Genomic DNA, 15,733 nt, shown 5'->3' with positions numbered 1-15,733 from the left:
CTGCTCTGAGCCCAACCAGGGGCTGCACCTAGGGATTGGGCCTGCCCTCTGCCACCCGGGAGCAGGCCTAAGCTAGCAGGTGGTTATCTCCCGAGGGGTCCCAGACTGCGAGAGGGCACAGGCCGGGCTGAGGGACTCCCCCCCAACCCCCCGAGTGCACAAATTTTTGTGCACCGGGCCTCTAGTCATAATATAAATGTGAATGTATTCTCCTAGACAGCAGGAGGAAAAATACCTAACATTGTATTTGCAGTATCCCTGGAAAACTTGGTAAGTTGCTTATACAACTGAACAAAACAGATTTTACTAATTAAAATAACTATTATTTATCAGTTCACTTTAATCTTTCATACTAAGAGAAAATTTATGTACCAAGAATATGTTTGAACCATGAAGTCAAAACTTGACTCTGAGCCAACCACAGATGCCTGAGCTTCAGAGAGTACATATCCCACATCACCTCAATTTGAGACACCTGAAGACTTTCCTGTTCCTTTCCTTGTGGGGCAGTCTCTCCACTTCCCAGCAGTATTGAACTATCCTGCATTAGCTTTAGAACTCACCTAGGACTTCAGCTTTATCATAGGTTATGCATATCTAAAGCTAAAAAGCAATAATTTATTTCTTCAAGCCAGCAGGTCCTCACTTGTAGAGTTATTTGAAGACAGGTTGTATTCTTGTTTATAATTATTAACTCTGTCCTTACACCTAGTCTTTCAGTTTTTTGCCTGGCAAATGTGCAGCAACCACCTAATCAGGTTAGACTCTTATTTAGGTTGTTAATTTGCATAAAAAATATGTTCATCCTGCCTCTACCATTTGATTTTTTAAAGTATTTGGAGTGGAAGCCACTGAATACTTGCAACGTTACTCTCACCTCAAACTACCTACTTCCCAATTCATACAAGAGAAATGTTCAGAATACAAGAATAAACCACAGGCTCTGCACTTTGCTAAATCAGCCTTTTAAAAATGTGTTCCTCAGAGAACATTGGTCTTACAAGATGTCACTTCTGGTATGAAGTGAATAAATGGTTTCATGATGAAATATACCAGTTGAAATAATCTATGGGATTTCTCTGAGCCAGTGTGAATTTGCAAGAAGCAGAAGAGGATGCAGCATTTCCCAAATTATTTAAATACAGAAACATTTTCCTCCTGAATGCCTAACAGGACTTGTGTTCTTTGAAGGAGAACTAAGAAAACTGTCTCTGGATAGTCTCTATGCTATTTCTAGATTGAGCCAGAGAATTAGAGAGAATTAAATACTGAATATTTTGTGTTGATCCACCCACCCCTTCCCCAAATATTTTCACTGAGTTATAACTTGTTGTTCTGCCTCCACTTCCACCGCAGCAGGATGCTACCAAAGACTTGCTGTTGAATTCACTATAGGAATGGTTAAGAGCACCATCCACTATGGGTAGTCCCTTTACAAGATTAGCATGAAAAATTGTTATCCTATAGGAAGTTTTTTGGAAGAAAATTCTCCCAAAAATAAAGTCCCAGGAAAGGTTGTGTTGTTATGCTTTGACCTTATGGACTTGGCAACTCTTCCCCTGATTATACTTTCCTTTTCGCTTAGATTAGGGAAGTTCAAGCTAAATTTGCAGACCACTTTTAATAATTATTCAGGACTTTATGTTTTATACATTTATGTAATACTAGAAGCCCAATGCACCAAATTTCGTGCACTGGGGGGTGGTCCTTCAGCCTGGCCTGCGCCCTCTCACAGTCCAGGAACTCCTCACTGCTTACCGCCCGCCTGCTCACTGATCCTTAGCACTCAGCTTGCTGCTCCTCAGTGCTGCCACGGAGGCAGGAGAGGCTCCTGCCACCACTGCTGCACTCACCAGCTGTGAGCCCAGCTTCTGACTGAGTGGCTATCCTCCTGTGAGAGCGCACTGACCACCAGGGGGCAACTCCTGCATTGAGCATCCGCTCCCTGATGGTCAGTGCACATCATAGTGCCCGGTTGTTCTGGTAGTTCCACCATAATGGTCATTAAGGCTTTTATTATATAGACTAGAGGTGCACAAAATTCATGCACTTGGGGGGGTTGTCCCTCAGCACAGCCTGTGCCCTCTCCAATCTGGGATCCCTCTCACAATCCGGTACTGCTAGATCCCAACCGTTCATCTGCCTACCAGCCTAATCACCACTAACCACTCCCCTGCCAGCCTGGTTGACGTCTAACTGCTCCACTGCTGGCCTGATTACCCCCAAGTGCCCTCCCCTGAAGGCCCGGTCACCCCTAACTGCCCTCCCTGTCAGCCTGGTCACCCCCTATTACCCTCCCCTGCAGGCCTGGTCCCCCCCAACAGCCCTCCCCTGCAGGCTTAGTTGTCCCTAACTGCCCTCCCCTGCAGGCCAGGTCGCCCCCAACTGCCCTCCCCTGACAGCCTGGTCACTCCCTACTACCCTCTCCTCCAGGCCTAATCACCCCCAACTGCCCTCCCCTGCTGGCCCGGTCACCCCCATCTGCCCTCCCCTGCTGGCCTGGTCACCCCCAACTGCCCTCCCCTGCTGGCCATCTTGTGGCCACATGGGGGTGGCCATCTTGTGTGAGGGTGTGACAGTCAATTTGCATATTACCTCTTTATTATATAGGATAGCTTTCTAGTTTTATCTTATTAATTAACCTACATTTTTCTTTTCATCAGATTTACCTTTTTAAACTAAATTGATTAGATATAGATATAGATATAGATATAGATATAGATATAGATATAGATATAGATGATAGAGATAGAGATAGAGATATATAGATATATCAATGTAGATATTAATAGATATTCTTCTCAAATCCTTTAGGTAATGAGGTGGAATGTAAATTAATATATAATGTCTTTACTCACAACAAAATCATATTCAGTTGCCCCTAAAGTGAAAGAAAATGATTTTTACATGAGCCTTATTTCATTCAAATATCTGGTATGCAATTCATAGTTAGGTTTTCCTATCTTCTTATACCTTCATCCCTAGTCTCACACCGCGTTCTCATCTGTTCATTTCCTTTTATATAAGAGGTTTACCAAAACCCATCGTCATTTTCTCTCTTTCTAAATTTGTTTGGGTCATCAATTGTTATTGTTCAGACCAGTCATGTTTCTTTTTTTTTTTTTACTCACTGTGCATTAAAATTAGCCCATAATTATATTGCTAAGGAAATGAGGAAACTTTATGAGAGTTTATCAGTGCTCACAATTTACTAAGGATTAAAACTCTGACTATAAGAGGGGAAATAAGATTTGAGAAAAAAAATGAATCTCTGTTCACTTAAACTAACGTTCCAATATCCGAATTTGGCAACTGCCTGCATCTGGGATGTGTATTTATAAAACCAGAACTAATAAAAGCAGTGATGAGCAACTATGGAAGTCATAATTTGGTTCAAGTAAATCTCTCAATTTTTGTATGTGTATGAGCATATTGCTCTTTGCTAATTTCCTTTTAGTACTTATTTCTCGACTGCTCACATTTTTACCATGTGATAATTTTTTAAAATGTTCTCCAAAGTTTTTAACTTAGTTCACTTAATAGATTTTTCTGTAACGTTGGTTAAACAGTGTCCCTTATGTACAGCCCTTCAGTCACAGCACTGAACAGAGAGAGGCTCTGATTCACAAAATGTGAATTTCTGACTGTTGCTTTTTTTTTTTTTTTAAGAATTTGAGCAACACATGACAAATGCTTTCTCGCCCTGTTTTCTGTATTCCATCTACCTTCCTGCCAGCATAATAACCCCCCAATTCTGAAAATAGTGGAGTAACAATGTACTAAAGAGAAAGATAAATTCCAAATGATTGTTTAATTTCAGCCAACAATACACAGGAATTAAGAATAATACCATCACTTAGGTTGAGTAAATTCCCAAAATGCCATTTGACTTGACGAAGTAATGAGAGAGGATGCATCACTAATGCCCACTTCCATTCTTGGGAACATCAAAATGGCAGTTTCTTCTACTCTAGTGAAGTTTAATTAAGGGGTTATCTCTAAAAGTAGTCTCAGATAAAAAGTCCATGAAAATGCACTAAGTCTAACTTTCACTAAGTCTTTTAGTAGTGAAATTTTCTACATTCTGAATTTATATTAAAAAACAGGGTGTTTTTTTTGTTTGTTTGTTTTTGTCTGTGTGAGAATGGGGATGAGCATACATGGACATTCTCTGGTCCCGACAGACCTCGCAATAAGCCAGGCATCACAATAACTCTATTTTACAATCCTGGATTCCAGAGAAGCAAACGTTTCTACAAGTTTCTTTATAATTATAAGATATACTGACATCTAAGTACTCCACAAGACTGGACATCCTAACTTTCCTATTAAATTGATAATGAGAGCATTAAACAGATATCAAAAATGTTCAGGTAGATATTAAATGACACAATTAACAAAACATAAATATGGGTTGTTTTTCTCTTAAAGTCATACCTAAATTTTAGTTATTAAAATTAGGTATTAGCTATGACAGAATCCTAGAATTTGAGAGATGACTTCACACTTATTTAATCTAAACCTTCTATTTAATGGAAGAAGAAAAGAAAGCCTAGAGAAGTTGTGACCTGCCCCAGATCACACAATTAAATAGTGGCACAGGTAGAACTAAAACTTGATTTCACTTTACCATTTCCTTGACAGGTTAGAAAAATTATAAACCATAGATTTATTTCCCATTACAAAACTGCTCTTATTTCCTTTTCAGCTTCTATTACTTTAGGTTGAAATTTCCCTGCTTTACACACACTTGTTCAAGGAGTTACTGACTCACCTACAGAGGACTTGAGAACCAGAATAAACTTGAGCAATCATAATCCAACCATTTCATTTTCTCATCAAGAAACAAAGGCCCAGTGAAGTTCTGAAACTTGCCACAGTAAAAGAATGAGCGAGTGTCTCAATAGAGCCTGCATCCCTGTCTCCTTTCTTTCTGCTTCAGCAGACTTTACTGCAATCTGGTTCATGTCATGCTGTTTTATGCATTTAAGTTATTTTAAAAGTTTAGTAGCATGATACATTCTTTCACAAAGCAAGTAATCACATTTAAATATCTGCTTAGATCTGGATATATTAAATAGCATGTGGATGTGTCTAACAAATAAATCATAGCCATCAATGACATAAGACCCCTATTCTGGCCTAAAATGCTCTTTCTCCACCTCCTCAGTGTCCTCCCTCTAGTTCATTCCCAAATGCCTGTCAGTGAAGGAAATAAGGACCATTATTATATGCATTCTCTCTCACTACAACAATTTCCCCATTGATTCAACAGGATTGTGGGGTAGGGCTTATTGGCAGTATGACTTATGATAAACTTTTACTCTGCAAACAACACTCTATTTTAAAATTTCTATTTTTTTCTAACTGGACATAAAACTAGATCTAAAAAGAAGGCTAGAGAAGTTATGCCTATAGATTTTGGAGCATACCCTAAAGTGAGCAAGTTTAGATTCATCCTCTGTTTGGGCAACTAATTCTGATCCTATGCATCATCAAAGATTCCTTTATTTCTCCTCCTTGTTTTTCCTTCCTATGAGTGTTTCTGCTGTTGAATCATGTCCATGCCATTCAATGATTATCTCACTGTACTGAGGTCAGTGGGGAGCAATTTACTCTTGTTTGCATTGTTCCCAACAGCCATGAAAGATCGTAAGTAACAATGCCCCAAATTATGTTCATATAATGCTAAATCTTCCTTGAAAGATCTATAGCAGAGTAATGCAAACTATTTTACTGATGTGGCTGTCATTTCAATATGTGAAATACACACAAAAACAAAAACCAATGTCATTAATTTAATATGTGCTTGATAAGCTTTAATTTAATGATTATAGGTCATTAGTAAAATAACTTGGCATCACACCCTTCTGGGTACTAACAGTTTAAGGAAAGTAAAACACATAGCATGAGCTTTAAAACCACTAGAGAAGTAAAACCTGAATGGAAATTTTATAGTGAGTGACCAAGTCAGATTCTGTAATACTGAGTACAGAGTACAGATAACTGAAAAGTTTTGGGGATATTATATAATCCGAAAAATCAACCATAGGTTCAATACTTTAACACTCATTATAAAAACTAAAAAACAGTGTGGTGTATTATAGAACATGGGCTCTAGAGGTATAGTCAAATATCAGCTCTTACTACGTAACCTCAGAGAAATTACTTGAATTCTATATGACTGTTTTCTCACCTTTAAAATGGTTATAATAATAGTACTTATCTACAAGGACTTTTGATTTAAAATAAATTGAAATATATTGAAAGCTTTCAGAGCAATGCGCAATATATTATACATGCTCAATCAACATTCTCTATTATTACTGTAAACCAGTCTACTAATACAGTAAACCCAATAAAATTACGTTGCTTCTGCTTTCTCCATGTCTTTCCATACCACTGTATGATATTAACAAATAATCAGATCCTAGTCATTGGACTATTGGAATTCTTTTATGCTTTCCTATTATCTTAATTCTCATTTTTAATTTGTAGGCATTCATTGGCTTCAAACATTCCATTGCCCGATATAAAAAGGTGAGAATGCTCAAGTTTTTTAATTTGAAAAAAAATGAAAATGAAACATATACTCATAGTACAGTTTCAGTGATCATGTATATGTTCATAACTTTAAGTCCTCAATGAAAAAATAATCTTCATTCCAAAAAGAACATAAATAATTTTTAGTGAAATTAATTATTGTAAACACGTTTAAAGAGATTTTCAAAACAATTTCAAAGTATTTCTATGCAATGTTTCTAACATAATACACTTTATATGCATGCTGAGGAATATTCACAGAACATATATTATAAATCATTATCAAACATTTTCCAAATCCCTATGTCCCTAATGATGATGGCATCTGGTAAAACATCATTGTCAGAAATCTCTAAAACAAAAATGGTTTTTATTCTAAGCCTAAAGTATTTTTAAATCAAGCCACAGGGAAATAATTACTTTTGTTTCTATTCAATCAAGACCTGCACACAAAGTTTATGGAATGACATAATATCCTTCCTGAAATCAGATCGGTATGTAGGACCAGTATCCTTCACACATAACCAGTTCCTGAGCCTTTACAAACAAATCCTAATTTCCAAGGAAACAATCTCATCAAATGCTGCTCACTAGAATTCATATTGTTCCTTTTGGAAACAGAACAATAAGATTTTCACGATTACAAACCCCAACTTCCCATTTAAAACTCAATATACTCTTAAACTATTTTAAGTGGAATTTGTTTGTACAATGGCTCTAGAAAATAATTTGTTTCTTTTATTTATTTATGTTTTTAGAAGAGGGAGGTGGTCATAAACTTCATAAACTTACTGGGTAAGTGTGCACCAGTTAGGGACTTCCTAGGAATGTTCATCTGTCTTGTTTCTACAGACCTATCCTAAGATTAGGGGAACGTTTTAAACTATTTTTGGAGAATGATGAATTTTAGTGATGTGCCCCCCCCCCCCCCCCCCCCCAAAAAAAAAGGAACATCCAGCAGCATATAATCAATACAGGAAGCTGGGGCTTCTGTGCACAGGTCACAAGACTTGTTTTGAGATTAGAGGACACATTTATCCTTTACCCGCAAAAAACAATATCAACAAATCAGTGGCAACTACTGACACAAACATACAAAGAGGCAGAAATGTGAACCTTATTGTCAGTCTCATGCCCTTAAGACTGGAATTCTAACTTTCCCTGCCACTAAGAGTGTTCTTAAGAACCTGTGCAGGGTGGAAGTGAGTAACCCCTTGCCCTACGGATTAAATAAACAAGTATCCAAGTTTCAAATGTGACAGAGTGTAAGGAACCTGCAGAAAAGCTCCTAAAATGCACACTGAGTAAGCCTGTCTCATTTACTCTGTAAACACATATAAGTTTTGGAATTTTATGATTCACTGTCCTACCATGAAGTTTTTTGTGCACTTACGTTATGTGGCAGCTAAGTGCTGTCACTGTTTGCTTAAATCTGCAGCCTAAAGTTATTTCTAAAAGTTACGTGCAACGTGGCATAGAAATCCACATACTGTAAAATGAAAACAATAATTTACAAAACTGAGTTAGCATGAAATTGAGCCAACAGAAATCAGAATTAGCAACAGCCTTCCACTAGCAGCAACTCACCTTGTTGAATTTTAGTCACTAGCTGATGGCGCGCTAGAATCCGGCTCATCCTGTAAGGAGAGCGTCTTGTAGTCTGATCAAATCGCAAGTACATCTCCTGGCCCTCAGATGTCATGGAATTTAGATAGTAGCAGCCTGAAGCTGGGGTCCTGGGTCCCTGACCGAACATCTCGGCAGATTTTCTTTTGCCACCTCAGTCTACCCTGGCTGTTTGCGTCTGTCTCCAGTCTCAAAGAGCAAGGCGCCAAGCCCAGCAGAGCTCCACAGACCAAGCGATATTTAAAAAGAAAAAGGAGTGCCAGAAGCCGCAACTCAGAATTCCAGCCCCCTGGCCCTCACGTGACCACGGGGAGCCAATCAAAGGAAGAAAGGAGCAGGAGCACTTCCACAGTCAGTCAGCCCCTAGCTGGGAGAGCTGTGCCCACCCGCAGCTTCTATCCCCAGCGCTGGCTGAAAGCAGCTGCGAGTATTTGCCTTGCCTCGGTGCTGACTGGGCGCCACAAAGCAGCACTCGCTAAAAGGGTTAAAAGAAAAAGAGAAAGGGAGGAGAAATGGCGGTAGGAGAAAAATAACCCCCAGGCATAGGAAATCTTTTAGGCTGTTAAAGCTAGAGAAAGCACATTCTTTTCTCCCAGATAGCTGCAGCTAGGTAAAAGATGAGTGTGATAAACACCCTAAATGAAAAACTACTTTGAATAAACATACGCTGCTGAGTATAAATTACCACGCTTCATTAAAAGAAATGAAGCTCTTCCAGTGAAATTGAACCTCAAGTGCTTGAACACGGGAGTAAATACACTAAACTTCTGGCCCTCTGCAATGGGAATCTGAGAGCTCTTACAGATAAGACTAGGATAGGCAAAGGGCATAAACATAACTGTTAAGTATCTGTTCTTTAATTTTCCTACTTCCTCAATTTTTAATCACCAAGAAGAATAATTTTTATGACGTACCTATTACATTTAGGACACTGCCAAGAATCATTGTAAAGATGCAGGTTCATGCCAAGGTACTGTCTGTGGCCAAACTGCTCAGATACAATAGAAAAGTTATGCAAAAGCTTGCAACAAAGCTTTATGTAAAAGGGTGCCTCAAAAAAAACACAAACGCAATGTTAGGGGAATAATATTATTTTTGACTGGGGTGATGATAGCAGACCACACAGAGGAGGAGACATTTGGGTGGACTTTAAAAAATGGTGGGATTCTGACAGGTAAAGATTGGGGAGGGCTTTCCAGGAGGGTCTCTGCCCACATGTGGGAGACCAGGAATCAGAGTTTGTGTTTAAGGAAAGTGCAAGTGATTTAATTTGGCCACAAGTGAGGATTCATATGGAAGTAGTTAGAATCCCCCCCCCTCCAATTTTTCCTATTTAATATTGTGTGATGTGAACAGAAAAAAAAGTCCATAGAAAATATGCTATTTAATGCTGAGCCTGAGGCTGAATGAATAAAGTTCTTTGAAAAAGAAGCATATGGCCAAGAGGTTCTTACATTTGGCTAACTCAAACTGAAACATGACCTGGTCTGAGATTTATAGTCCTAATAATGAAAAACTCTCCATAAGCCGCTTAACGGGACTTAAATAGGGGCCCTCAATTCTTATTACTGTGGTTCTCTTAAGGTTGTCAGCCCTAACATCTTTCCCTGAGGGAATTTTTGCTGGCCCAATTCTGAGAAGCAGCCTGTCTTTGGTAACTATCCCACTGGGTAAATGGACAGATTAATGAAGGTCTCTAAGGTCTACAATAAAACATACTCCCTCTTAAGGCAATTGTGAGCCTCTTTAAGTAATTATGCAAGAGTAGTAGGCAAGTTTAAGTCTTTAAGTCAGCATCATTGTAGAAAAAGAAAAGAAGATCTCACTGGATCCTGTTGTTCCCTTTTCATTCTTATTTAGAATTTGATCTGAATCTCTCTGTCCCAGGGCATCCTCTTAGAAAGGAATCTAAGAACTAGCGACTCCGTTGTGCCAGAAGAATGGCATTAATATTTAGCACTACACTGGAATATTAAATGCCTGTAAGGTCCATTTGTCAAGCTGAGATCCAGCACTGCTTGCTATCTGATCAGGATGCTGTCAGCCACTTTGTCTATGTGCTTTTGGTTTGGTAGTCCAACACTGGGGACTTCCCTGCCATAAACCATGTATTCTAGCCAGACAGCTGGCAGTAATTATTTGTTCATTGGGAGAGAATGGAAGAAAAATAGAGAGAGAAAGAAAAGCAGAGTATGGAACTTGGGAACTTTGGCTATGTTCTGGGAAGGAAAAGGCAGGAAGTAAGGTATAGTTGTTTCATAGCTGTCACTGACACAAAGAAAAACTGGCTATTCCCAATGTCACCCTTGTAGTTCATTATTGACTTGGTTGCATTTTAAAAATACTTGAAATTATTCTTCCTAAGAAGCACTGCAGTATATAATTTTTTTAAAAATTCACAATGCTTACTTCTTGTATAATAATGAATACATGAACACATGAAAGTCCTGAGGTGTTTTGTTCTAGAAACTTCAAGATCATTAATATGTATTTTTTGATATATGTAAACACATGTAATAACATGAAACATAGTATTTCATAGGCAACTGGCAATAAAGAACAAGCATTGACCATAAATTTTTAAAAAAGGAATTTTTACTCTCTAATTAAAAGACAATTTAGAATGAAGCCTAGCTTTTTAAAAAAATCAGTCTCAGTTTAAACAGGAGGATCCATGTAGGATTATGTATCAACATCTCTATCTTTCCCAGGGCATGTACAAGTTTTTAATTTTATGGTTCAAGTAGTATCTATAAGTCCATGCAACTGCTCACCATGTTTTTGTTATTTTACATGACCAAAATACCATAGTAGCAGATGAAGTAACATTATTTTCTCATTAACAATACATTTTTATGGAACCTGAATCCTCTTAATGACTTTTTTTTCCCAGCATTTGACCCCAGTAATAGAATTACCACTGGGTAGACAGTTTTGTTATGTTTGCTCTAAATGTAAGCAAACTGCTGATAAGCTACCCTGGGCTGATAATGCCCCCCTTGGGTCTCATTGAGAGAACTCTTCCTCTTCCGTGGTGAGTGAGTGAGGTCCAAAGAAATCAGAGAGGGAGGGAGTGCTGAAGTCCCAAGTGTGCCTTCCAAGATTGAAGCCGGATTTCTTCCTTTCCAATTCCTTCAAACAGAGGGACATGGATGGCACTAGTGGTTAATTTTTATCTACTTTTCCTCTTTCCTAATTTGTTCATCAAGAGCAAACTTCACTCAGTCGATTTCAGGGATGGGATGAACAGATGAATATTGGGAACTAAAAAGAGTAATAAAGAAAAGATGGAGGAGGGAGGAGGCTAACAGTGTTAAATAGCTACTGTGTACCAGACCTTATGATTTTACATTTCATGTCTTTAATTAACGTCCATAGCCATCCTCTGTAGTGTTTTATTTTATGGAAAAGGAAATTAAGACGCCCAGAGGTAAAGCCCTGGTGAAGTCATTGTTTACCTCTAAGCCAATGATATGTTAACTTTCCACTATGATACATGATGGACAGAAAAGAGGAAACTATGGCACAGAAAGGGTGCTGGGGAAATTAGATAGGGGAGAATATTTTGTAAGAATATACTGAAAATCATTTTAAGTTTATCTAATTGTATGTGATACTGGAATGTCTATATAGAAATATAGTTATGAGATGGCTAAAATACTGTGATGGTTGAGATCTGGGTGTTCAGATGTAAAGAGACACAAAGCCTAAAGCCTTTAATTAACCAGGGAGAACTATGGTCCTTCTTAGACCCTAGTCTGAGACCCTAGTCTATGGCTGAGAACTGAACCCACCCCCACCCCCAATCCTACAGTGAGGAAGCAGCTTGGCTGCTTCTTATTTTAAGGAGTTCTCTTTTGCCACATAGGCTGTCTTCTGCTTTCTGCATATCCTCAAGGCTAACTCTGCATATTGTCTGTCCTTTTCCATGGCATTTCTTCTCCATGCAAACACACCATATACAGTAAAAACTCTGAAATTTGATCTCTAAAAAAAATTGGTATTTAAAAATTTCAAATCTTTTGATAGATGATCCTAGATTAGCACTCAATGGAATTTTGTGTACATATGGCAGAGTGCTAAGAGTGCTTTTACAGAAGCCAGTAGTGGCTCACTGTGCTCTCATCTGTCTGCTTCTCCTTCTACTGCTTCACATATATTCCAGCTGCCTCATCAACCTGTTCAAAGGAAGCCAATACAGTTCTGCCAAGTAGGAAAATGTTTGAGATACAAGTGGTAGGCGGAAAAAAAGCAGGACTGATTTGAAAGACTGCTTTTGAAATTACTTGAATGCAAAGGTTGTGGGTTAATGTCATAGCCTTCCTGTGGGCTCTAAACTCATTTTGAGGATTTCCACCAATTGATTGTGATATATGTGCCCAACTCGGTGCCAATAAGCCTTTCCAATATGCATGCACCACATGCCCAATGACCAATACAGTCAAGTTAGTGATGCTAACATTAGCAGCCATAACCAGGACCCTCTGCAAAAGGTTTCAGAGTAGATTCTTGACTGATTCAGCTTCCGTAGCCATAGACCATGTCTCCCTTTTGGAGTCCTATCATGGCTGCAAAGACTTCTGAGTGGTAATAGGTTTTCTTTATTTTGTTTCTCAGTCTTCACTACTGTCCTTGGTTAATTTCACTTTTATAGGACGCTGAGAGTGTGGCTGTGCCCTCATGCCATTCCCCACGGACCCAACCATCAGTTCCAGTTCTCATGGCCAGTGATCTGGTCTGGCTTGTCCTGGACTCATTGCCTATACTCACCCATTCCAGCCAACCAAAATTTGTTCACTTTTCTAAGTTGTCTCAAAGATCTGTGACTGTGTGATTTCCTAATCTTCCACCCTGTCAAACATTGCCTTCAGAAATATTTTAATGACTAATACAAAACCCATTAAAATTAACAGTCATATTAATACCTATAAATAGTCATTATATGGCAAATTAATCAGATTAGTTTGGTACATGCTAATATGGAATCCATTTATTGCAAGTACAATGGGAATAACATTTTTACATCTTGGATTTGGAAAAAGACATTGAACATCTTCTAATCCAGACATTCATCTGATATACAAATTTCTGTCAAGCCAATTAATTAATATGCTACCCACATACATGAAGTCTATTATTTTACTGAAGACCACAAATAGTTTGAGAAAAATTTTCCTCATAATTTCCACTCACTGACTCTAATTCTGCCAGTTGGAGTTAGACAGGGCAAATCTATTTCTTCTTCCATATTCTTTTCCTTTAAATGTCTGTAGAAAGCCCTTATAAGAATCTTTTGCAGGCTAAACATTCCTTTTCATCAAATTTCATAATTAACTATTCAGCAAGCTAACTGCTGTTTCTTAGATCTGCTCTAATGTGTCAGGCTCCAATATGTCACTATCTCTTTTAAATATGACTCCTACCCTAATCTTAGAGCTGTAGATATGGCAAGCACAGTAGGGTATGGTACAATGTGTGCATACCACCGGCAACCAGGGCACTGCACTTTTGCTGATCCAATCTGAGATTAAGGGATGTTTAGTTTTAAAATCTATACTTACTCAATCATTAATTCAATATTTACTGAATGCCTACACATCATTGCAATAAGTATGAAATATACAAAGGAATTGATGTGCCTACCCTCAAGGGCAGGGAAAAGAGCCAAGTAACTCACCATTACACCGATATTAAGTGTTGTGAGGGAGGCTATCTCTATTGCCTCACACTGTTTAACAGTCAATTGCAGAGCTTAATCCATGTGGTTTTTGTTTTGTTTTTTGTTGTGTTTTTTTTTTTTAAAAAAAAACATCGCTTTATTGTTACCACTGGGAGCACCTGCACCCCCATCTTCTTTTACTAATTAGAACCCTTAATTTATAGTCTTATGTGAAGTCTTCTCCGAGCCGGTGTCCCTCTCAGGAGCCAGGGCTCTGCCCCAGGCCCAGCCTATTCCTTGAAGGTCGGAGCTGTAGAAACCGAACAGCCACATGTCCCCCCCTCAGGGGGCTGTGGCAAGTTGAAGAAACTACAGGCAAAGTCCAATCAATAGTCACTGCCCAGCATGTCAATTATCACAGGGGAAAGGAAAGGCTGGGGAGGAGGAGGGGTGAGAGGGACCTGGGCTGAGAGGCAGTCTTGGTCTAGCTAGAACGAGATTGGCCTGAGTCCTTGGCCTGAGTCGGAAGCCCTGGAGACTGTGAAGTGAAGGCAATGATCAGGGAGCTCAGACATCATAGAAGAGCCGGACAAGCTGGTACCGAATGGAGAAGGTGACAGCACTGCCCAGGACCTGTAGCAGCAGCAGCAGCAGGGTGAGGTTCTTCTCATGCATGGGCCCAAAGACTTTAAGGAGCAGGTTGATGAGGGTCAGGTTGTTACACTCAGTGAAGGCACCATCCCCATCCTCAATCTGGCACACTCTCACCAGCTGCAGACTCTCTGCTACCTTTAGAATAAAGGTGCCCAAGAAAGACAGGCTCTTGGTCTTGACCTTGGAATAGCTCATCTCCAGTTTGCCTGTGTTGGTATTAAGTCTGGGCACACTGTGCCGAGGGCAGGGGATGATATTCAGGAGCTGAGTCAGGGAGTAGAGAAAGTTGAACACCTCGGGCATGAAGAAGAGTAGCATGATCTTGCTGAAGAGTCCCAAGATGCCCACCACGGCAAAGGTCATGCCAGCGAAGTAACAGATGGTATCTCCCACAAACACCCGTGATGGGTACCAGTTGTGATAGAGAAATCCCAAGGTGGTGGGGAAAAAGGGCATTATGAAATAGAGGGAGAAGACATGGTCATCTCAACAATCACCTCCCAGCTCCACCAGGTTGAAGACGATGATGGAAGCAGAAATGGCTAGTGACTGGCCAGCCTCTAGGCCATTGATCCCTGCGAGGATGTTGATGGCGTTGGTGCAGAACACTGTCAGCAGCCCCATGTAGACAGAGTACAGGATCCCCAAGTCCAAATGCAGGCCCAGAATCAGACGAAAGGGCTTGGGTGCCACAATGGTCGTGTTGCCAAAGTTGGTGAAATAGACCATGAGGAGAGGGAGCGAGGAAGCGGTGGGCAGCAGCAGCTTATGGCGCCAGCTCTAAGTATGTTTATGTATCTTCATATAGTCTACTGTTAAATGAGTGCCCTCTATCATGTACTTAACAAATGACTTTGCAAACTTAAAAACAGGTCTTTCAACTTATTGGAATTGTTGAGATACTTTAAATTCCTGATTTTCTCCTCCAACTATTTAATTCTGACTTGATCTATGATGTAGCTAAAAAATAAACAAATAAATATATTATCCTATCTAATAAAAGAGAAACATGGTAATTGGCGTACGACTGCTACTCTTCCCATTGACTAATCAGCGAGATATGCAAATTAACTTCCAGCCAAGATGGCAGCCGGCAGCCAGGCAGCTTAAACTGAACATGAGGCTTGCTTGCTTCAGTTACGGAGGACTCCAACGTTCCCCGCCTGCCTTGCCGGCCTCTGAGCCTACAGTTTGAACATTGTAACAAAAATAGAAGCTAAACAAAACCCCAGAAACTAGCTTTCAGTGAGC

General features: G+C 39.5%; 1 protein-coding gene and 1 pseudogene across 1 annotated transcript in view; both read right to left on the bottom strand.

The window, feature by feature from the left end:
* Positions 1–8,429, bottom strand: part of STARD13 (StAR related lipid transfer domain containing 13) — a 220,626-nt gene extending 212,197 nt beyond the window's left edge. The window contains exon 1 of the mRNA XM_006773040.2: positions 8,131–8,429. Coding sequence (XP_006773103.1) covers positions 8,131–8,299 — 169 coding nt within the window. The 5' untranslated portion in view covers positions 8,300–8,429. The remainder of the gene's footprint in view (positions 1–8,130) is intronic.
* Positions 8,430–13,970: 5,541 nt separating this feature from the next.
* The window catches only part of LOC102761533, a 172,123-nt pseudogene continuing 170,360 nt past the window's right edge, over positions 13,971–15,733 (bottom strand).

The sequence above is a fragment of the Myotis davidii genome, unplaced genomic scaffold (assembly GCF_000327345.1).
Source record: "Myotis davidii unplaced genomic scaffold, ASM32734v1 scaffold66, whole genome shotgun sequence".
Classification (NCBI taxonomy): domain Eukaryota; kingdom Metazoa; phylum Chordata; class Mammalia; order Chiroptera; family Vespertilionidae; genus Myotis; species Myotis davidii.
Note: the sequence above shows the minus strand (reverse complement) of the source record. Positions and strands in the feature narration are given on the sequence as shown.